Genomic DNA, 24,557 nt, shown 5'->3' with positions numbered 1-24,557 from the left:
TGGGTATGGGCCTAATCACAAAATTATTTAAAAACAAACAAAAACTTGAGAATCTGTTTTGCACATTACCATTTCTTAGTATCTCCTGTTTTAAAAAATGCATCAAATAGTGTTTGACCAAACATTACTTTGGTTGCCCCTACTCCTGGGATTATAGGAGTATTCATAAAAAGTGCAGTATCTATTAAAGGAATGGGAATTTAATGTGAAATTTCTCAGTCAGTGTGTTTCCAGTTGTTGACTTTTACATGAATGAGTAGCTCAGTAGGAGGCTCATTGCTCTCTTTGAGCTCTGTAAATGAAGATAAGTTTTCTAACAAATGTTAACTCTGCTGCTTTTTCTTCCAAATGTCTCAAAATGGTAGAGTTTACATGGAGTTCGTCAATTATTTATCTTCATTTTACCTTATTTTTTTGCTAATAAGTGTTAAGATTAAAAGAACACATCAGGATGGATATATATCCCCATGCTTTTAACTAAAAATGACTTAAGGGTTTTGTTAGTGATACATTTCAAGTATGCCCTACTGAGCAAGTACTTTTCTTTTTCTTTCTCCCTCCCTCCCTCCCCTCCCTGTCCCTCATCCCCCCCCCACACATCCTCCTCAGTTTCTCCTCCCACCAATCCCTTACCCTCCCCCCATCTCTTTCTCTCTTTCCCACCCCACCCATACCATCATGACCAGAAAGCCACAGAAGTTTGTCATATAAAAATGTTTTCCCCCAAATTTTACATAATGGGAAATCTCAGTATAAGATTACCCAGTGAGATAATTGTCAAAAATGAGTGGTAGCCAGTAAAACCAATGGGGCTGTAAAAGGCTGGTAGTTCAAGCAGAGATCTATGGGAAATTAATTGACCTGGAACAGCACAATGTGTGGTTGTTTTTTCGGATTGTCATATTACATAAATAAGATATATAAGGACATTTTCTATAACACTGTTTTCAAACTATTACTCTTTGCTACAAATGTAGTTAAAATAACAATTATAAAACTTATAGTACAGCATTACAACTAAAAATTATTAAACTACAAAATGTTCATAAAGAGAACAAATATACGTATACACACATACCTTGGAAAAAATAAAACCATTAGTAAAACAAATGCTTTGGCATATTCAGCTAGCTTTTTATTTTAAGAGAATTAATTGGATACTGGATTAGGACACATTCAACTTATTGAATTGATTTTTTAAGTACCGAAGCAATGTATATTGTTTGTAATCATGTAGATAACAAATATAGAGAGAAATGTTATTTACTTCTTACTTACTCTAAACCCCACTCCTTAGGTGTAATATATTTAGTGTATGATCATTTATACTTCATTTGTGTGCAAACAAAATATTCAGAACCCATTGACTAACCTCCTCCCCCCCTCTAGCTTCTCTCTTCCTTTTACAGTTATGGTAGGCTTTACTCTGAAACTTGCTTTTTTTTTTTAATTTAAGAACACCAAAAAACTTTTTTCAATAAATATAGAACTAAACCAGACTTTATATAGCTACAAAATATAATGTGGATTCAGGGGCGCCAAGGTGGCTCAGTCCTTTCAGCGCCTGACATCAGTTTAGGTCATAATCTCACTGTTCATGGATTCAATCCCCCCTGCCACCGTGCTCACAGCTCAGAGTCTGGAGCCTGAATCAGAATCTGTGTCTCCTTCTCTCTCCCTTTCCCCCATCATGCTGTCTCTGTCAAAAATAAATAATAAAACATTTTAAGAAATTAAAAAATATAATGTGGATGTGCTTTGATTTATTATAATAGTTCCCTACTGATGGTATTTTTTTTTCTATTTGATCTCTGTTCAAAGTGAGTTTGCTAGACCCAAGAATATGTTTATTAAGTATGTGTGTATGTATATATATGTATGTATGTATATATATATATATATATATGTATATGATGTGTGTGTGTACTTTACATTTTATAGATACAATTACTTCATTACCCAGTAGACACAAATATATGAGAATATGATCACACAGATTTTTAACAATCCAGTTCATAGAAATCGGCATTTGGTTGTATGTTGTGACTGCCTATGAGACTGAGAATTTACCACACTGATTAGCCATTAGCCATCTGGGTTTTCTCATCCATGTGTTATCTTTCCATGTGCCTCTTTATTTATTGATGTTCTGTCCTTTTTTATTTTTATTTTTATTTTTTGAGAGAGAACATGTGCATGTGCATATGCCACAGTTGGGGGATGGGAGCAGAGAGAAAGAGGATCTTTTTTTTTTCAATATAATTTATTGTCAAATTGGTTTCCATACAACACCCAGTGCTCATCCCAACAGGTGCCTGCCTCAATGCCCATCACCCACTTTTCCCTCTCCCCCCACCGCCCATCAACCCTCAGTTTATTCTCAGTTTTTAAGAGTCTCTTATGGTTTGCCTTCTTCCCTCTGTGTAACTTATTTCTCCCCCCTTACCCTCCCCCCTGGTCTTTTGTTGAGTTTCTCAGGATCCACATATGAGTGAAAACATACGGTATCTGTCTTTCTCTGTATGACTTATTTCACTTAGCATAATACCCTCCAGTTCCATCCACGTTGCTGCAAATGGCCAGATTTCACTCTTTTTTATTGCTAAGTAGTATTCCATTGTATGTATAAACCACATCTTCTTTATCCTTTCCTCAGGTGATGGATATTTAGGCTCTTTCCATAACTGGCTATTGTTGAAAGTGCTGCTATAAACATTGGGGTACATGTCCCCCCTATGCATCAGCACCCTGTATCCCTTGGGTAAATTCCTAGCAGTGCTATGATTGGGTCATAGGGTAGATCTATTTTTAATTTTTTGAGGAACTTCCACACCGTTTTCCGGAGTGGCTGTACCAGTTTGCATTCCCACCAACAGTGCAAGAGGGTTTCCATTTCTCCACATCCTCTACAGCATCTATAGTCTCCTAATTTGTTCATTTTAGCCACTCTGACTGACATGAGGTGGTATCTCAGTGTGGTTTTGATTTGTATTTCCCTGATGAGGAGTGACACTGAACATTTTTTTTTAATTTTATTTTTTATTTTTTAAAATTTACATCCAAATTAATTAGCGTATAATGCAACAATGATTTCAGGAGTAGATTCCTTAGTGCCCCTTACCCATTTAGCCCATCCCCCCTCCCACAAGCCCTCCCATAACCCTCAGTTTGTTCTTCATATTTACGAGTCTCTTCTGTTTTGTCCCCCTCCCTGTTTTTATATTATTTTTGTTTCCCTTCCCTTGTGTTCATCTGTTTTGTCTCTTAAAGTCCTCATATGAGTGAAGTCATACGATTTTTGTCTTTCTCTGACTAATTTCACTTAGCATAATACCCTCCAGTTCCACCCATGTAGTTGAAAATGTCAAGATTTCATTCTTTTTGATTGCCTAGTAATACTCCATCGTATATATATACCACATCTTCTTTATCCATCCATCCATCCATGGACATTTGGGCTCTTTCCATACTTTGGCTATTCTTAATAGTGTTGCTATAAACATGGGAGTGCTTGTGTCCCTCCGAAACAGCACACCTGTATCCTTTGGATAAATGCCTAGTAGTTCAATTCTGGGCCGAAGGGTAGTTTTATTTTTAGTTTTTTGAGGAACCTCCATCCTGTTTTCCAGAGTGGCTGCACTAGCTTGCATTCCCACCAACAATGCAAAAGAGATCCTCTTTCTCTGCATCCTCACCTTCAGGCATCTGTTGTTGCCTCAATTGTTAATGTTAGCCATTCTGACAGATGTAAGGTGGTATCTCATTGTGGTTTTGATTTGTATTTCCCTGATGATGAGTGATGTGGAGCATTTTTTCATGTGTCGGTTGGCCTTCTGGATGTCTTCTTTGGAGAAGTGTCTATTCATGTCTTTTGCCCATTTCTTCACTAGATTGTTTGTTTTTTGAGTGTTGAGTTTGATAAGTTCTTTGTAGATTTTGGATACTAACCCTTTATCTGATAGGTCATTTGCAAATATCTTCTCCCATTCTGTCAGTTGCCTTTTGGTTTTGCTGATTGTTTCCTTAGCTGTGCAGAAGCTTTTTATTTTGATGAGGTCCCAATAGTTCATTTTGCTTTGGTTTCCCCTGCCTCCAGAGACGTGTTGAGTAAGAAGTTGCTGTGGCCAAGATCAAAGAGGTTTTTGCCTGCTTTCTCCTCAAGGATTTTGATGGCTTCCTCTCTTACATTGAGGTCTTTCATCCATTTTGAGTTTGTTTTTGTGTATAGTGTAAGAAAGTGGTCCAGGTTCATTCTTCTGCATGTCACTGTCCAGTTTTCCCAGCACGACTTGCTGAAGAGACTGTCTTTATTCCATTGGATATTCTTTCCTGCTTTGTCAAAGATTAGTTGGCCATACGTTTGTGGGTCCATTTCAGGGTTCTCTATTCTGTTCCATTGATCTGAGTGTCTGTTCTTGTGCCAGTACCAGACTGTCTTGATGATTGCAGCTTTGTAGTATAGCTTGAAGTCTGGGTTTGTGATGCCTCCTGCTTTGGTTTTCTTTTTCAAGATCGCTTTGGCTATTTGGGGTCTTTCTGTTTCCATGCAAATTTTAGGATTATTTGTTCAAGCTCTGTGAAGAATGCTGGTGTTACTTTGATAGGGATTGCATTGAATATGTAGATTGCTTTGGGTAGTATCGACATTTTAACAATATTTGTTCTTCCTATCCAGGAGCATGGAATCTTTTTCCATTTTTTTTTTGTCTCCTTCAATTTCTTTCATAAGCTTTTTATAGTTTTCAGTGTATAGATTTTTCACGTGTTTGGTTATATTTATTCCTAGGTATTTTATGGTTTTTTGTGCAACTGTAAATGGGATCGATTCCTTGATTTCTCTTTCTGTTGCTTCATTGTTGGTGTATAGGAATGCAAGCGATTTCTGTGTGTTGATTTTATATCCTGCAACTTTGCTGAATTCATGAGTCAGTTCTAACAGTTTTTTTGGTGGAATCTTATGGGTTTTCCATATAGAGTATCAGGTCATCTGTGAACACTGAAAGTTTAACCTCCTCCTGGCCGATTTGGATGCCTGTCTTTCTTTGTGTTGTCTGATTGCAGAGGCTAAGACTTCCAATACTATGTTGAATAACAGTGGCAAGAGTGGACACCCCTGTCCTGTTCCTGACCTTAGGGGGAAAGCTCTCAGTTTTTCCCCATTGAGGAGGATATTAGCGTTGGGTTGTTCATATATGGCTTTTATGATCTTGAGGTATGCTCCTTCTATCCCTACTTTCTTGACGGTTTTTATCAAGAAAGGATGCTGTATTTTGTCAAATGCTTTCTCTGCATCTATTGAGAGGATCATATGGTTCGTTCTTTTATTGATGTGATGAATCACGTTAATTGTTTTATGGATATTGAGCCAGCCCTGCATCCCAGGTATAAATCCCACTTGGTCGTGGTGAATAATTTTTTTAATGTATTGTTGGATCTGGTTGGCTAATATCTTGTTGGGGATATTTGCATCCATGTTCATCAGGGAAATTGGTCTATAGTTCTTTTTAGTGGGGTCTCTGGTTTTGGAATCAAGGTAATGCTGGCTTCATAGAGTTTGGAAGTTTTCTTTCCATTTCTATTTTTTGGAACACCTTCAAGAGAATAGGTGTTAACTTTTCCTTACTGGTTATGGGTCTGTTCAAATTTTCTGTTTCTTCCTATTTCAGTTTTGGTAGTGTATATGTTTCTAGGAATTTGTCCATTTCTTCCAGATTGCCCATTTTATTGGCATATAATTGCTCGTTTTTTAATTTTTATTGTTTTTATTTTTGCTGTGTTGGTTTTGATCTCTTCTCTTTCATTCTTGATTTTTATTTGGGTCCTTTCCTTTTTCTTTTTGATCAGACTGGCTAGTTGTTCATCAATTTTGTTAATTCTTTCACTAGCCAGCTTCTGGTGTCGCTGATCTGTTCTACTGTTTTTTTTTGCTTTCAATAGCATTAATTTCTGCTCTAATCTTTGTTATTACCTGTCTTCTGCTGGTTTTGGGTCTTACTTGCTGTTCTTTTTCCAGCTCCTTAAGGCGTAAGGTTAGGTTGTATATCTGAGATCTTTCTTCCTTCTTTAGGAAGGCCTGGATTGCTATATACTTTCCTCTTATGACCGCCTTTGCTGCATCCCAGAGGTTTTGGGTTGTGGTGTTCTTTTCATTGACTTCCATATACTTTTTAATTTCCTCTTTAACTTCTTGGTTAGCCTGAGCATCTTTTCATGTGCCTGTTGGCCATCTGGATGTCTTCTTTTGAAAAGTGTCTATTCATGTCTTCTGCCCATTTCTTCACAGAATTATTTGTTTTTCAGGTGTGGAGTTTGGTGAGTTCTTTATAGATTTTGGATACTAGCCCTTTGTCTGATATGTCATTTGCAGATATCTTTTCCTATTCCGTTGGTTGCCTTTTAGTTTTGTTGATTGTTTTCTTTGCAGTGTTTTCTTTATTTATGTAGATAAAAAGCTTCTGCACTCTAAAGGAGAGAAAGAGAATCTTAAGCAGTCTCCATGCCAAGTGTGGAGCCCAAACATAGGGCTTGATGTCACAACCCTGAGATCATAACCTGAGCCGAAATCAGGAGTTGGACGTTTAACCAACTGAGCCACCGAGGCACCCTATGTTTTCCCTTTTTAAAAACTGAATTTATCACATGTCTTTGTGTAAGTTGCAAATACTTTCTTTCAGGTTTTTTTTTTGTTTATTTGTATGTTTGCATTTTGTTTGCTAATGGTACTTTTTGCCAAATCAAAAATTTTGTTTGTATATGTTGTGATATTTATGTCTGAAAAAAAAAACCTAAAGTGACATGTTTTTATGAAATAGCCAGCTAATACATCATATATTACTTAGGCACTGCATATTATTTTTCTTTGCCTTTTAGATGATGTATGTACAGATTTGCTCAAAATATGTTTTAAAGATCTGCTGAAATACTGTGCTCTTTAAGAATAATTTTTTACTTTACGTTTTGACATAAGCCTAATATAAAAATGTTATTTTTCTTTACTAGAATGCCATATTCTTCTGTTGATTTAAAAACATAATTTGTTAGCTTTCAGACTCTATTCTAAATGAAAATAAATTAAAGTCTATTTAATATTCTTTTAATTAAAATTAAATTTTAAAGCATGTTGATGGTACTCATTAATGCTATAATCTTTTATAAAGTGTTTTGGACCTGGAGTAAGTTGAATATGTTTGGTGATTGATTCCTAAGGCAGAAATTATCCTTTCTGTTGAAGAAGTCACTGGTGAACGTGAATTGCTAAATTTAATGGCTTTTAAAGTTTTTAAGTACTTATTGCATTTGGTCTCTTTTCAACATATAACATTAGTGACCAACCTTTCTTCTTAAAACTTCTCGTTTTTATTATGCAGTGTTTTACTCTAGTTCTCAGTATCAAAATAATGGTTAAAATGGTTGAATTTTGGTACCAAGTTTTTTGGGTTCAAAAGTTCTCCCCGTAAACTTACTAGTTATGACTTTGAGTTGGTTTTATAATCACTGTGCCATAGTTTCTTGTAAACTGTGAATACCAGTCATTTCTATCCCACAGAATTACTGTGAGGGTTAAGTGAATGTAAATATATAGTGATTGTATACCTTCATCAACCCTCTCCTGGTCTGTTGTGGTAAAAAGCACCTTCATTAGTCTGGATGTTTCTAGTCTTTATCCAGTTGTCTGATGAATTTGTTCATGTTGCACTTAAATTTGTACAGAAACTTTCCATTTCTTGCAAGGTAAATCAAGTGTATAACGTGGCATATAATGTCTTTCAAACCTGACCTTAATATTTCTAGCTACATTTCTGTATTCACAGCTCCAGATGACATGTATTCAAAACATTGCAGGCTATTTCTCCTTTCTAAAACTTGCCTGTTACTTTAATGCCATCTCCCTTTATTTTATGTTATATCCTCTTTCCTAATATGACCTCCCGTTTTTCTCTGGAATGAGTATTTCTCACTTGTTTAGTCCTTCTTTTTCTAAGTTTAGTTTCTATGTCTTGGTCAACCCATGATTCTCCTTGTATAAGTACTAGATCTAAAAATTTAAAGCAAATTAGTTTTAATATTCCCAATCACAAACTCAATGCTTATCACATAGTATGTTCTTTATACATTTTTAGAGAATAACAATGGATGGTTTTTAATTAAAGTCTGGCTTTTATTTAATATTTTAAGAGTGACAGATTGTGGGAACTTGGCTTAGTTATTTTTATATACAAAACTGAAGCCTTGTTTAGATTGGGATCATAGTTTTTCTTGTCATTTATTTTACTATAATTTGTGTACTAATTTGGTTAATTTTTTGTCATGGCTATATTGCTCTTCTATTAAAGTGTATTTTAAAATTCTTAAATGAATTTTATTATCCTTAATATTCCTGTTGTGTTTCTAAGGATAGTACCTATTTCACTGTAATCTGAATCATCTCTAATCTGAAATATGTGTTACTATTAGTTTTTGCTAATTTTGACTGCTTGGGTAAGGTAGAGTCAGCTAAAGTTAGGTCTGATTATATCTTAATCCAATTTTAGAATATAAGAAATAAGGTTATAATTTGTTTTGTAATGTGTAACAGTCTGGGTCTCCTTTTTACTCTAATCTTAAAGAAATTTGTTAACAGGTTGAGAACTTTAATTTGGCTTCCTGGAGTAATTCCATAGCAATAGAAAACACTGCGCTGCTTTATCTTTTTTTTTTTTTCCTCTCTTTTTTTTCTAGGTTGGTTTGTTTGTAGGTACTTTGATATAGTACCATATTCTTTTACTTCACTCCAGTGGTTGGTTTCTAAAGAGTGTTTACCTGTGCAGTTATTTCTTTATATTTTACAAATTGTCAAATACCAGACACTATCAACTGATGCAAATAACATAGTATTTTTTTATTTTTCTGGCATTTAAAAAAATACCTTTTATAAATTAAGTATATTTAATATGTAATTCTACTGTTTCATTTTAAGGAAAAAAATTCTTTCACTGCTTAGACTGTGTTAATTACATACATATTTTTTTATTTCATCATAATAATCTTTCACCTTAGAAATTATCACAAAGACACAGGCTTCCACTTATGGAATAAACCAGTCATGGGGATAAAAGGTACAGTGTAGGGAATATAATCAATGATACTGTAATAGCATTGTTGCTGACAGATGGTAGTAGCTATGTCTGTGGTGAGCACAGCATAATGTATAGATTTGTCCAATCACCATGATGTACACCTGAAACTAATGCAACACCATGTGTCAACTATAATTCAATTAGAAAAAAAAAGAACATGAAAAAAACCTGGCTTTTCTCAGAAGTTACTATTTCGTAGGGCAAATATATTCAGATGAAATAAACATCAAAATTCCTCCTCAAAAAAGACTAAAGATAGGCTAAATAAGTTTTTGTACACATAGTTTTAATTAAGGAACAAAATACTAAATAGAGTGAAAGGATATGTTTACTGAGGTATAAATAATTTATTCATTTGTGTGTAAGTGTATATATTTTTTAACATACCTAATCATTATAAATTAGGCCCTCGGCATTGTCTGGCAGTCCTTGCATATTTTCCTGGTCAGCTTGAACATTCATTGCTGGCAGCACCTATTTCCATTCTCCTTATGTACCTCATGTTAATACTCTTTCCTTCTTATTTCATGTTTAATCAATGACCTCATCTCCTGCTTCACATAGAAAACAAACTATCAGACAAATGCACAAACTTTCTGATACGTAACCTATAACTAACCTATAAATTTATGCATCTCTTCCATCACCCTTCTCTCTCCTCTTTTAATAACAGTATACTAGAAAAGGTGCTCCCTTTTCCTTCTGAAGGTAATATTTCTGCCAGTGCCCTCAAACCCATCCTCCTTGGCTCAGATTATTTCCTGTTTATCTTCTTGTTCTTCTCAGTGACTACTTTCCTCGGCTTTCAAGACATGGCATTCTCCTAGAATGCCCCAGACAGTCCTTTTATAGACTTCTGTCCTTCTGCCTTCCATGCTTATGTTACAGTTCTTTACTATTCTGTCCAGTATCCTTTTTTTTTTTTATTCTGCATAGTCCCTGGTGATCTCATCTTTCATATATCTTTGGTTTTCCTGTTAATGCTGAATTCCCTGAAAATTTTTTTGAATGGTGGATGGTTTGTAAAAAACCACGTGGTTAGTGTGGGTTAGGCTTAGAACCCACACCTCTTGACTTCAGTGTTCACTATCATACTGTTTCTATAGGTTCTATGTTAAGTTCTTAAAATAATTCCACTCTTTTTTTAAAAGAAAAAGTCTGTTATAGTGCACAGTTGTGGCTTTACATACCATGTCACCAGTTTCTTCTTTTAATGAATTGTGTGTACTGTTAAACACTTTTATCCTAGTGTTTTGACTGTTCATCATTTTAGTTGTCATTTTGGAGAACACAGCTGCTTTTGGATTAACTTCATTATTTAAATACTGAAATATTAAACCTTTTGCAGTGTCATGTCACCATGTGTCATTGGGTTCCACTTTTCCCTTCTATGATGGTAGCAAGTTTATGTGACATTCATGTAGTCTTATCACTTCAATTTAATTAGGAACCAGTCCTTGATACATTTCTTGAGATTTAATCATCACAGTCACATCTTAAATTCTGCACTCATTTTAGTAGTAGTAGTATATCCCATATATAAAATTGTTCACTTAATAAATTTCCTAGGCTTTCTTGTTCTGACATTTGACTCTCTTAAGTTCCTAAAAACAATTTTTGGTAACAGTGTGTGATTTATTGATACTAGTCACATCATCTGTGGATACATTTTTCAGTCTCATTAAGGCTCTTTGTGTGTTGATAAATAATTAAAATAACATATAAAAAATATATAGCATAGACATATACACGTATATAATATAACATTGCTCCCTTTGTAGGTCATTGCTTGACTTGACGTACTCTAAAGAATTACATTTCATTTTGGAGTTGTCTTCATCTTGAATTATTTTTATCAACTACAATTTTGCTTTACACTAGCTTCATTAGTAGAACTAGAATTAGAAACTAAAACACAAGTCTCCAAAACAGTACCTCTTTCATTTTATCAAGTTGGTTATTATTATATTTCTACGTTGGTTATTATTATATTAAATTCTGTCCTAGACAAGAATTAGGCTGCTTTTTAACCATAGGGTTTTGTTTGTTGTTTTGTTGTTTTTTTATTGTAGCCTTAACGTTAGTCCTTTGGTGAACGAGAGAGGAAGAAATTTAGAAAATAAAAAAGAAGTGAATTACCTGGTTTCTTCAGCTTTCCTTTCATGGATACTGTATCAGTTGTTTAATTTTTCATGGTTTTCTTTGAACTAATTATCTGAATACTCCATGGTTTCTTAAAATGTGAAATTTAGGACCTTAGAAACAGTTGTTATTTTTTTTAATGAGGTACTTAATGTATGTATGTATTCCTAATATTTAGGCAAGTTTGAGGAAAACATTATGGGTAAAGAGTAGAAAAAGTTAGGATGATTGAGTATTACCTTGTCACTGTACTATTAAAAATGTGGCCACATAATGTGACTTAGTGTAAAATTGTTTATGCATTCTGGGTGTGTATGTGATCTTTTAGTATAAAGAATACATGAAGCCAAGGATCCTAAGTGTGATTTAGTTCATGAATAGGCAGCCATTTTGAGCACTTGAGAACTGATAGATTGAACTATATGAAAGTAACTCTTTAAGTACCTTCTCTCCAAATAATAGCAAATGGAGGAGAAATTCTGCTTTGAAAGAAACTGTTAGACACTCCATATAATAGACACAGACAGCTGCACAAGGAAGATAGGCCTAGGAAAGACTAAGTCAGTGGGATTCAGTCACATCCAAGTGAAATTACATCCATCAGTAACTTTCCTTTTAAGTGACTGAAATCTTCCAGATCCAATTTCTCTTGTCAGGTACTCATTCATGTCATTTATCAAGGAACCAAATAATTGCCTAGTTATATCAAGGACCTTGTTGTGACATGGCCTGTAAATGTAGATATTTTTTAAAAGGAAAGTTGAGTTTCATGTAGAGCATTGAGCACAGTGACCAAAGATTTCCTTGACTGTTCTTTTGAAGCTTTCATTTGTAAATAAATTATGAAATCTTTTTTTTCTTCATTCCTTTTTAAAATAAGAGTCCTGAGTTTAGTCTCAGATTTATTTTCTGGTCTGTTTCATATTTACTAAGGATGCTAAAATCCATTTTTTCATCCATCAAATTGTTAGACGGAGGATATATAAGAAACATAAGAACTTAGAGGATCATGGGAATATTCCTAAGAGGATAAGGGAGAAATCTTCATATAAACCAAGGAGTCATTTGAGCTGGGTTTTGAATTATGAGCAGGTTTCAGGAGATTAAGATGAGAACTAGCAAATCCTTCAAGAGAATGAATGAACATGAATAAAGACACCTGATCGCATGTGAGATCATTGGAATAAGGTATAATGTAGGTTTAAGGTAGGTGTGGCCTTAGATTCAAACTAAAGATTTTAAGAGTCCTAATGGGGATTCATTGAAGGCAAGAGATAATAGAGAGTATATAGTACTTTAGAAGATTGATATGTGATGAAGGAATGTGCAACTGGAGGTAGACAGGTTTCGGTGCTAGGAACCTTGAGTGATGGAAAAATTGAAGGATTAGAAAGATTCAGGAGACCTAACTTCATACTAGACGTTAAAACAGTATTAACCAAAACAGGGAGGCAAGGAAGAAAATGGAATGTTAAACCAAACTGACTAAGATAACTAATTGAAAAGAATGGTGATGCTAGTAACAGAAAGATGAGTGGCCATATTAATTTTTGGAGACATACAATAGATGAATGGTATCATCTGGGATTATGAGGTTTCTTTTTAGGAGTGTTGCTTTAGAAATTTCCAGAATGTATTTAAAGTTATGGGGTTATAAATATAGAGAGGAATCAGGCTCTGGAAATAGATTTCATAACTGTTACAGATTTGTTCTGTACAACTCAGGTATCCAGTCCTAATTTTAGTACCTTTACTTTTTTGTAAATGACTGTGTTTCTGAATGGATACTGAAGGACTAGTAGGAAATCATGTTCTATAAGAATGGAGGAACTGAAAAAAAAAAAAAAGGGAGGGGGAAGTGGGGAAAGAATGGAGGAACTGAAAGAGTTGGATATAGGTGTCCTTGGTTGAGCCAGGCCACAGACTTAGTCCAGAGAAGTTTAACTACCAAGTAGGAGAGATCCTCAAGATGAGGTAGTATAGTTCTCTGTGGGATTTTTTAAAGATTTATTTTAGTGATCAAAATATTTCCATGTAAATAAAACTTATCTTTGCTTAGTTGAATGTTAGCTAGTCCACCTTAAGTTGTGAAATATTTGTAATTTGTCTCCTACCTTCTTTATTATTATTATCTTTAGCTTTCTTTCCATACCTCTTTTTTTGTGCGTGTTTCCTTCATACCAGCTCCATTTGCTCTACCTTAAGGAGAGGGGCTTAATTCTTAGGATACATTCATACTACTTGACAGGATTATTAAGCCACAGAATTTTGTTTTAGATGTTCTGGGAACATACCTCAAAATGTGTATTTATTTATAACAAGTTCTTAATTAATGCTGATTCTGATAGTTTGGGCATACTTTGAGAACCACTGCTTTATACCAGAAGCCCTTTTAGCTGAAGCCCTAAGATCGTGGTTCTAAGCTTGCTGGGGATGCAAATCACCTTTGGAAGGAATTACCAAACAAACAGGCAAAAAGGAAAAAAAAAAACCTTCTTGGAGAATCTAAATTTGTAGTATAAATCTATGGGGTTGAAGTTTGGGCATCTGTGGTTTTACAAAGGTTCACAGGTATAAGCTACCTAACAGTACCTATGCCAGTTCGCTCTCTAGCCCTTGGATTTACCCTTTCATTATATTAAGTTCCAAGTCTTTGGGAAATTTTTAGAAAAGTATTCATTTAGCAGATAATTATTCTATGACCCTTTGCACCAGATGCTGGACTTAGTTACGGAACTCAGAGGTGAACAACATAGCCATGATCCCTCAGAGTTTAAATATCCCTGGCCTTTTTTTTGCATATGATCACATATTTATTTATCCAAACCCAAATGAGTTGGCCTTTTTCAAGTCTTTATACTAGAGCTGTGTTTATGTAGGGACCTCATAAGATCAGGAGCTCCATTCTCTCCTAACTGAACCTGATCATGGACTTTTGGAGCCTTAAGAGAGGAAGGGCAGTTCTCTTGGCCAAAACACTATTATAAAAAACATTTTTTTTTATGATTTCAGTTCTTTCAAATTCATTGAAATTTATTTTATGGCCCAGAATATGGTCTATCTTACTCTGTGTGCATTTGAAAAGAATGTATATGCATCACTTGTTGAACGGGATATCCTATAAAAATAGGTCAATATATTTATTGTTCAGGTTTTTTTTTTTAATTTTTAAAAACATTTTCAATGTTTATTTTTGAAAGAGACAGAGACAGAATGCAAGTGGGTTAGAGGCAGGGAGGAGTCACAGAATCTGAAGCAGACTTTGGCTCCAAGCTGTCAGCACAGAGCCTTCTGTGGGGCTCGAACTCATGAGCTGTGAGATCATGACCTGAGCTCAAGTTGGATGCTCAACTGACTGAGCCACCCAGGTGCCCCTAATTTTTTTTTAATGTTTTTATTTTTGAGAGAAAGAGAGAGTGGGGGAGAGACAGATAGAGAGGGAAACGCAGAATCCGAAGCAGTCTCCAGGCTCTGAGCTGACCGCAGAGAGCCTGACGTGAGGCTTGAACTCATGAATGGTGAGATCATGACCTGAGCCAAAGTCAGGCACTTAACCGACTGAGCCACTTATGCGCCCCTGTTCAGGTGTTTTTATAAATATTTATTTTCTATCTACTTGTACTATTAATTACTAAGAGTATTAAAGTCTCTGACTGTAATGGTAGATTTATGTGTATCACCTTTCAATTCTATTAGTATTTGCTTTATACATTATTTCTTCTTGACAAATTGGTCCCTTTATCAATGTAATGTCCCTTTTAATCTCTGGTAACATTCTTATTCTGAAGCTTACTTAGTCTGATATTAACACTCTGATAAGATTTTGATTACTGTTTACATGGTGTATCTTTTATTCCTCTTTACTTCTATCTATATCTTTATGCTTAAAATAGCTTTATATTTATAATTAATTATTTTATATATTTTTAGATACATGGAGATATGTATTCCATACATATGTAGACACCCACACACACAACTGTATTTGAAGTCGATTAGATTTTGGGGCGCCTGGGTGGCTCAGTTGGTTGTGTGTCTTTTGATTTCAGCTCAGGTCATGATCTCACCGTTTGTGAGTTGAAGCCCCACTTAGGGCTCTGCACTGTTTGTGCAGTGCAGAGCCTGCTTGGGAGTGTCTCTATCCCTCTCACTCTTCCCCTCCCCTGCTGATTCTCTCTCTCTCTCTCTCTCTCTCTCTCTGAAAATAAATAAATAAACTCAAAAATATAAATAAAAATAAAATGGATTGGACTTCTGGTAGACAGCATATAGTTGGAACTTACTGTTTTATCCAGTTTGACAATCTTAGCCTTTTAACTGGGTTACATTGCTTAGAGTTAATATAATTATTGATATGGTTGGATTTAAATCTGCCATCTTTGTATTTTCTGTTTATTTCATCTAGTCTTTGCTATTTTTTATTCTCTCCTTCTGCTTACTTTCGCATTGAGTATTTTTTATAAATTCATTTTATCTCCATTGTTGTCTTATTTAGGCCCTGTTTTAAGAATTAATATTTGCCCTAGTGTTTATAATATATATCCTTAATGTATCACTCATGCTTTTTAAATATTATTTTACTACTTCACAATTAATGTAAGAATCTTAAAATATACACTGAATGCTAGAGGCAGTTAAGGCTAGCTCATTCCTCATCTGAAAGTCTCTTCCCTTCAGATTCTCAAAGTTCATATTTATCTCTGTTGTGTCTAACTCAAGAGACTTGTCCAATAGCATTACACTGAATAAAAATCAAGGAAGTGTGCACATTCCCAAATTTTCACATGTCTGTTTCTTCCTCTATTTCTATCTGGCATTCTTCTTTTTCATTTTTCCTTACCCCTGAGCTATCAAAAGTGCCCGTTATGTGAAAATGCAAACTTTAACATTTAAATTTAAAGCACGTGTGTTTGTGCATGCCTGCGTGTGTGTGTGTGTGTGTGTGTGTGTGTGTAGGGAGTATATGTGAATCTTTGTATACCTACTCAGTTTTCCCAAAACTGTTTGAAAAATAAAGTCTTATTATTAAAAAAAATTAAAGACCGGTAAGTGGAAACATGTATATTTTAAGTTTTGTTCGTTATAAAAATATACATAAAAAATTTCAAAAAGAAGAGTTTAAACTCCTGTGATCTCATAGCATCTTAGTGAATTTACTTTTATTCATAGAATTATAATGATTTTGTTCCAAAAAAAGTTTTTAAATATAGCTGTGGTATGTTATTTGAAAACTACAAATATCAGAATAAATTGGGAACAATTTTCCATCAAAATATTTCTTGATATCCATTCCCTCCCTTTTTCATTTTTGTGGCTTCTTTGAGATCTTTCTCAACATCTGTTCATTGCTGTCTACCACATTATTCTGTACACCTTAGCTTCTTCAGTGTTTTCTCTTGCCTTCTTTCTGTGGTTCTTCTGATGAGACATCCATGGATTCCACTCTGTTTGCTTTGATTCAACTTTTTATTTTTTTAAATGTTTATTTATTTTTGAGAGAGAGCAAGAGAGTGCGAGTATGGGAGAGGCAGGGAGAGTCGGAGACAGGATCCTTAGCAGGCTCCACGCTGTGGGGCCGGAACTCACGAACTGTGAGATCATGATTTGAGCCGAAGTAGGACACTTAACCGACTGAGCCACCCAGGCTCCCTGGCTTTACTCATTTTTATTGCCACTGTTTAACTGCATTCTGTAGCTTTAATATATCTCAGTTCTCCAAACTTCTGGGTCTTTCTCTTGCCCAATAAAATGGCTTAATCATGAGCTGCAGTCATTGTAGAAAGCCTACCAGTATCCTCCCTACTATTCAGAGTAGGCCATGCATTCTCCTGCTTCTTTATTCTCCACTAGACCCTGCCTTTACATTGTTCTCCAAATGCATTATTCCAAGGCTGTCATGAACATTTACTGAACAAATTTAGGGTAAGAGAGATGTCTTATGGCACAAGTCTAAAATTTAAAATTGAATGTTTTATATCACTGTTCTTAGAAGTTACTTGGCTATCCCTACCACCAAGAATGTTGCCTTTTTGCCTTAGACCTGGCTTTTTAAAAAGCAGTGATCAGTGATTTAAGTTAATGTTTTTGAACATAAAATGTTGCTGTGTAGTACATTATAAAAGGAACCTAAAGAGGAAATTGGAAAATAAACTGGATCTGGTGAAGGACACTTTATTAAGTGTATTTATTGTTAAGAGAGAGCAAGAGTGGGAGCTGGGGAGGGGCAGAGGGAAAGGGAGAGAATCTTGAGCAGGTTCCACACTCAGCGATGGCCCTACATGGGGCTCCCATCCACAAGCCGTGAGATCATGACCTGAGCCACAATCAAGCGTTGCATGCTTAACCAACTGAGCCATTCAGGCACCCCAGTTAGTTGTTTTTTAAAAATATTTATTTATTTATTTTGAGAGAGAGAGAAAGAGAGAACAAGCATGGGGGCGGGGCACAGAGAGAGAGAGAGAGAGAGAGAGAGAGAGAGAGAGAGAGAGAATCCTCAGCAGGCCCATGCCATCCCAGGACCAAGAGATCACCTGAGCCGATACCAAGAGTCGGATGCTTAACCGACTGAGCCACCCAGGTATCCTTTAGTTACTTTAAGAATGCTTTTCTACTAGTAAAATTTGAGAAGAGATGTTTAGTTTTCACAGTACTCCTATTTGGATAATGAAGGTAATCCAGCTGCCACTGAATTTTTCTTGTTAAGGTGTATTCTGATAAAATTTACATTAAAAAGAAAATGTATACTCATTTGGTGATGTTGTTAGATGTGTGGAATGGCTAACATGCCTTGCACATTCAGTATTTAATATGACATTCTTTGACTTTTAAATCTATATTAATTAAAACACTAAACCCTTAAATAATTTTGTATGTTCATAAATATTTTTATGTTATATGTTATCAGTGTTTGAATTTTTTAATTTTATTTTTCTTTTAAAATTAAGTACATTGTAGATGAGTAATTGTATTTAAAGAAAACAAAAGCCTGAACATGATATATATTAATTACATAGTGAAGTGTGGTATTTCTGGAGTAAGCAATTTTAGAGTAGCAAACATCATAATTTCAAGTATATATAGCAATGAAATATTTCTCATTCACTCATCTATTTTTCAGTAAAATTTGTTTTTGAAATGTTTTACTTATTTTCCATGGCAATGTGTTAATATTTTAAGTAATCCTGAAGAGATTATCTGTTACATATTCAATTATTTGGGAAGACTGGGACTCTAGCCACAGCTGTGCTATTAGCTAGATGCATGACTCGACTTAAGTTACCTCTGAAGTCATTTTCTTATATGTAAAGCATCAACTTTATTTTTTCTCAAATTTTGTAACTTACGTAACTTGAAGAGATTCCAAAACAAATACTGTACAGTCCTGAAAAGGGTCTCAAAGTTTGTAATCCTGCCATCCATCCACCACTTAAATCATCTGCCTAGTATCACTCAGTACTAAGTGACAGGGAGAGACCTTCTGCCCCAGATAGAATTGTGTAAGTAACCCATTTCCTCTTTTTTTTTTTTTTAATTTTTTAATGTTTATTTATTTTTGAGAGAGAGAGACAGAGTGCGAGTAAGGGAGTGCAGAGAGAGAGGAAGACACAGAATCTGAAGCAGGTTCCAGACTCTGAGCTGTCAGCTTGGGTGCTTAATCGACTGAGCCATCCAGGCACCCCTAGTAACCCATTTTCTCTTGAGGCAGGTCTGACCATTTGTAGTTTCTCTCTTCAAGTGAACTGACTTGTCTCTCCTTAATAATTTCAGTCCTTGGAGTCATACAAAACAAGCATAATCCAAGTTCTAGTATTAGAAACATCTATATTTTCTCATTTTTTTTTTTTTTTATTAATCAAACATCCTGTTTTCATCTGTTCCTTCTGTAACAAGGTTTTGATTTGTATTGATTTTGTATAGTTTTGGACATATGAAATAAACATAATATAATGAATTTGAAAATAACACTGGGTATAAATTTTGGAGTTGGTAGATTTTTATATCAATGTAATAATGTATAGGAATCTCATTTTTAAAAATGTTTTAAAGATTTTTTTAAGTTTATTTGTGAGAGAGAGAGAGAGAGAGAGAGCGCGCGCGCGCCTGGGGGAGGGGCAGAGAGAGGGGGGTAGAGAGAGAGAAATCCCAGGCCTGATGCGAGGCTTGAAGTCCCAAACCATAATATCATGACCTGAGCTGAAATCAAGAGTTGGATACTTAACCGACTGAAATACACAGGCGCCCCGTGACTCTAATATTTTTAACATTTGTAGCTGAACCTAGAAAAATGTTATTTTAAATTCTGTATGGCTAGGATTTAATGTTCATGTTAGATGCTTACTATGTCCCAGTCTCTATTCTTTGCTCTCTAAATGTATCATCTCATTCAGTTTTTACAGTAGTCCAATGAGGTATTCACATTTCCACTTTGGAAATTAGGAAACTGAGGTACACAGCACTAAGTAAGCATAATGAAATAGAAATTATTCCAGTTACATACTGCAATTATATAAATTATGTATTAAAATACAGTTTTTTTCCCATCCAGTAAATACTGTTATACTGCTTGATAAATCTGCTCTTCATATTAGTTGCTGAGATTTACAGAGTGCTTTTTATGGACCAATGTGCTAGTTAGTGCTTTCCATATTTTATCTCATGTATTCCTCAGAGCAATCCCAAGAATAGATGCAGATTTTATCCTTATTTTACGAGTGAGGACTAAGCATTACTTGTCTATGATGACACAACTAGAAAGTGGTATAATTAGGGTAGTCTTGACTCTGTAGCTTATGCTCTAGTCATGAGGTATACTTCTCTCCAGACGACACTACTTTAGCATAGTTAACTTTGTTGGGTCAGAAGTAGATGCTTCCTGGCAGGCAGTTCCAACTCTTCAAGGTACTGACTGTTGATGCATGCATCAGGGAAGCCCTTTAAAAATGCTTAATTCTTTTTTTTTTTTTCCTACCTTAATTTATAGGTAAGCTTACTAGATACATGTGGAATAAATACAAAGCCACAACTTGATCTCTGGTGTAAAAGACCACATAGTCAGGCTTTTGTCCTTGGAAGATAGTAGCCCAAACAAGTCACACTGCTTACTCTGTCTGTAAGGGAGATTTGGAATATTAAGTGAAATTTTAGGATAGAGAAATATTAGCAATAGCCTTTTAGTGTTTTTCTAAGTTAAATTTCAGCTTAGATTTAATTGGGGTTTAAAGCAGATTTCCATGATATCTAATGTATTTATGTTCAAATTCCTATCAGAGTTAAGTACAACTTATCTTTTGGGTTGTCTGCTAGTCTCCATCATTTACACTTGGAATTAAGATTTAATTATACTTCTGTGGTAAATGATGTGGTTGCTTCCTCTTGCATTATGCTTATCTCGTAGTTCTTAGCTTGCAGTCAAAGCAGTTCTCAGAATATCACATTCAGAATCTGCTTAAAGCTCTTCACTTACAGACTGAAGCACAGAGAAAAGTTAACACATGTGACTATCCAACAAGGGAATTCAGCCTTCCCTCTCTGTTTCCCTGTGACTCAACAAGGGAATTCAACTCTGTTTATTTCTCATATGTCAAGAAGTATATTTCTCTGAAAACTGTGTTTCACATTCTTTTTTTTCTTGTACAGTTTTGTTTTTGCTTTCTGTGGAAATTATTCAGCTTGGCATGGTAGCTCTTCTCAGTAGTGCTGTGTGTGTCTGTGATTGTGCCACTTTTCACTTTCTTTTTCTCAATGGAACTTAGAAGCATTAAACACATCTTTCTAGTAGTTCTATATTAAAATGAAGTTTCTCTATAATGTGTGACTACTTTGGCAGTTTCATCTCAGCTACATGGGTATCTGAAAGAAATAAATAAATTTTTATGATTATCACAGTAAAAAAAAAAAAAGTTCTTCTAATCACTAAGCACCTAAAATTTCTCCAGAAAATAAAGGCACCAAGGTAGCAAATGAATACAAGTTGATAGTGAAGTAAATACAAGAAACACTAGAGAAAGTTTTGAGAAATAAATGGAAATGAATAAGTTTTGAAATTTTGGCTAAAATTAGTACATTCATAATCTACCAGGTCTTTACAGTGAGGTGTATTTTCTGCCATTTTTGTTGCACATTCCACTAAAAGAGCTAGTTAGGGATATACTCTTTACAATTGTAACCAAACATTTCTAATATAGTCTTTAACAAAGGAAGGCAGTGTAGGCACAGGGGATAAGAATCGTTTGAAAATTTCCTCTCTGAGACTCTATAGTTGAGTAGAACCAGCCTGTAGTTATTAGGTGTGCTTGTTTTCAACACAGTTGCATACAGTATGCATTCAGCATAGTTTATCAAGCATTCAGCATAGTTTAACTATGTTAAATTGCCATAGTTGAAGAAAATACAGCAGATTGCAATTTTTCAAAATATTTATTGATCAAATACATGTTTGCTTATGTAAATATAAACCCTCCAACATTTTTATATTTTGTTTTTTGTTTTAGTAAGATAGATTTATTTTGACAACTAAAACTGATAATAATAATAACAACAATAATAATACAAGAGGAGGCAACTCAGTGTTTCAAATGATAAAATTATTTCATTTTAACTAGTAAGAACCTATACAAGATCATGGCATTTAGGGTATCTGTCTCTTTGGACCAGATCATATGTTATTTGAATCTACTGTGGTATTGTTAGTATGTTTCATAAGACATAGTACAGAGCTGCTATGATCTTTAAATGTTAATATTCTTTTCTTATCACTTTACTGTGTAGATACCCTTCATGAGACCCAACTCTGCCACAGCTCATCCTCGGAGGCAATCCTGGAAACCTCTTTTATAAGTGTGATTTTAAAAATGTGGATAACACTCTCAATAGAGTACATAAAGTAAAGGAGAACAGCTATCTTGTCCTTCCCATAAGCTTATCACTGCAAAAAGTTGCCTTTGCTTGTCAGGTTTGGATAGAATGTAATTGATTGGTTTGTTGCTTGGACTGACAAGGCAGTTAATTTGCCTGTGTGGATTTTTTTCTATTTTTTTTTCTTTTTCTACTTTTTTTTTCCTTGCACTAATCAGAAATATTTGATATGTGCATTGTTGAAAAATAGTAGATAATGTCTTGTCAGAATTGTCCTATTAAGTGATGTCTTTCCTTCTTCTTTGGCAAATGATGACATGTGGTGTTTGGACTTACTGAAGAGCTATGGAAGCCTGTGGGACTTAAATGCAATGTGCTACTACTCACTGTTGTTGTTGAACAATACCAGTAACAAGAAAGACAATGCATTCCACTAGTCTGCTATCCTGTTTAATCCAGCTTAATACATATATTCATATATGAAATGTTAACATTGGGAAACAACTATAGACTCTTATATTAAAGGTTATTTCTATTTATATTATTCAGCAAAAGTGAAAGACTTGTGAAAGCTTATGCCATTCTAGTTTTGGCTCATTAATCCTAGTGTGAAAGCACTAATATTATTAGCATGAAACTATTACAACTTCAGATTTTAACCTCATTAGTAAAATATATCTGTGTTGATCTCTAGGTATTTTTTAGTAATACCCAAATTTATTCAGTCTATTGATTTAATACAAACTTTCTGTGTTCAGTATAATTTTATTTTTCTCAACTTTAAATAAGAGGTTATGAAATAAGGAGGGAGATACAAAGCTTAATGACTATACAGCTTGCCAGCTGAAAGATCGTCATCAACATCTGTATTTTTCCAGAGGTTTACAGAATTAAAATTCGATCTTCAAGTTTTAATGATCCAGTTTTAAATCAACGACAGACATACGTTGAATATTCCATCACTCCATCTTGAACTGATTTAGAAGAGACTCTTTGCTGAAATTGAAATGTACATATACATGTAATTCTCAATATGTCTCTTGGAATTTTCTGATTTATAATTGTGGTTTTGGACATCTTTTCAGGTATAGTGGCAATTAAAAATAGTTTAAACTTTAGGAATAGAGTAGGCAGTGTTATAAATAATCAAAAGCAAGTGTAAGTATAAAGTTGCTGTATGGTAGTTATCTATAGTTATAGTAAGGAACCATATTATGGGTAAGATGTTTAATAAAAGTAATATGTATATAAAATATGTATAAACTGAGATTAACTTATCAAAAGATCTTTTAATATTGGAGGAAAAATATTAATAGCCTGTAGCAAAACCAGTTGGCTTTTTTTTTTTTTTAGGAATAACGGAAGACTCATTATTTATTTCTACATAAGCTTAAGAAAAAGTTGGTAATTATTACTATTGCTGACCTGCAGCTGATTATAAGAAAATGTCAGATTGCCATTTCCTTAAAAGAATATGTTAATCTTCCTGGCCCTGCTTTGTTATATGCTGAGAAATTACTAGTGGTCATTTTATTTTGGGTTTTTTGAGAAATCATTAAGCCTTGTGGTTTTGGTGTTACTATTAATCAAAATCCTTTCCACTTTGGTTCTAATTATGATACTACATTATCATCATTCTCCATCTTGCAGTCTCCAGTGGTGGATATGCTATTCCATATTTGGTGCTAGCCCTAAAATCTTTGTCACACATCACAAATACAAATCTCATTAATTCATAAGGTCCTGCAAACATGTATTTAGAGTAAGAGAACTTTTAAAGGGAGTAGAATAAAACATACTTTCCCAATAATCTCCTAAGTGCTCTCATTTTTCCACAGTTTTAAAACTCTTTTCCATGATTGGCCCAATTGCTCTGCAAAGAAGATATTAATGTGTCTTTAAGAAAATATGCACTAAATGGTGTGTATTTCACAGACGAAAAATTTGCATGCCAGGTAAATTATGGTTATTTGTCACGTAATAGGGAAATGAAAAAAATACTAAAGTATCAGGAGGGAAATTAAAGGACTCTGAAATACAAGAAGAATGACATAGTAGTATATAGTGGTGGTTCTCAAACTTTATAGTATATTAGAATCCCACGAAAGATTTGATAAAACACAGATTGTTGTGCTATTCCACCTACTTATTGTCCTCTTCTTCAACTTTACTCCCTCCTCCTGTCTCCCTACAGTTTCTGAGTCAGGGGGTCTGGGATGAGGCCTGAAAATTTGCATTTGTAACAAGTTCCTGAGTGATGCTGCTGGCCAGGGACACCACTTTGAGAACCATTTGTATGTAATGGTTTTTAAAAGAATCAATGTGTTGTGGTTGCCCTTGATTGATAGAGGATGGAGTTAATGTATGTAAAAGGGCCCTTAAATTTTCAGAAATATCTGTTTCTAGATAAAAGAGTTTGTGGGAGTTTCATCTACAATACATACA

General features: G+C 34.5%; 1 protein-coding gene across 5 annotated transcripts in view; it reads left to right on the top strand.

Annotated features, from left to right (window-relative positions):
• PHF14 (PHD finger protein 14) overlaps positions 1–24,557 on the top strand; it is a 207,371-nt gene that overhangs the window by 115,622 nt on the left and 67,192 nt on the right. Inside the window, exon 17 of one of the 5 annotated variants that reach the window (XM_027071970.2) lies at positions 22,026–23,520. The exons of the other annotated variants lie outside the window; for them this stretch is intronic. Within the exon in view, the coding sequence (XP_026927771.2) occupies positions 22,026–22,038 (13 nt within the window). The 3' untranslated portion in view covers positions 22,039–23,520. Of the gene's footprint in view, positions 1–22,025; positions 23,521–24,557 lie in introns of those variants that run through there. 5 annotated transcript variants of the gene reach the window in all.

This window comes from Acinonyx jubatus, chromosome A2, assembly GCF_027475565.1.
Source record: "Acinonyx jubatus isolate Ajub_Pintada_27869175 chromosome A2, VMU_Ajub_asm_v1.0, whole genome shotgun sequence".
NCBI lineage: Eukaryota > Metazoa > Chordata > Mammalia > Carnivora > Felidae > Acinonyx > Acinonyx jubatus.
The sequence above is the reverse complement of the archived record's forward strand: the minus strand, read 5'-3'. Positions and strand labels throughout refer to the sequence as shown.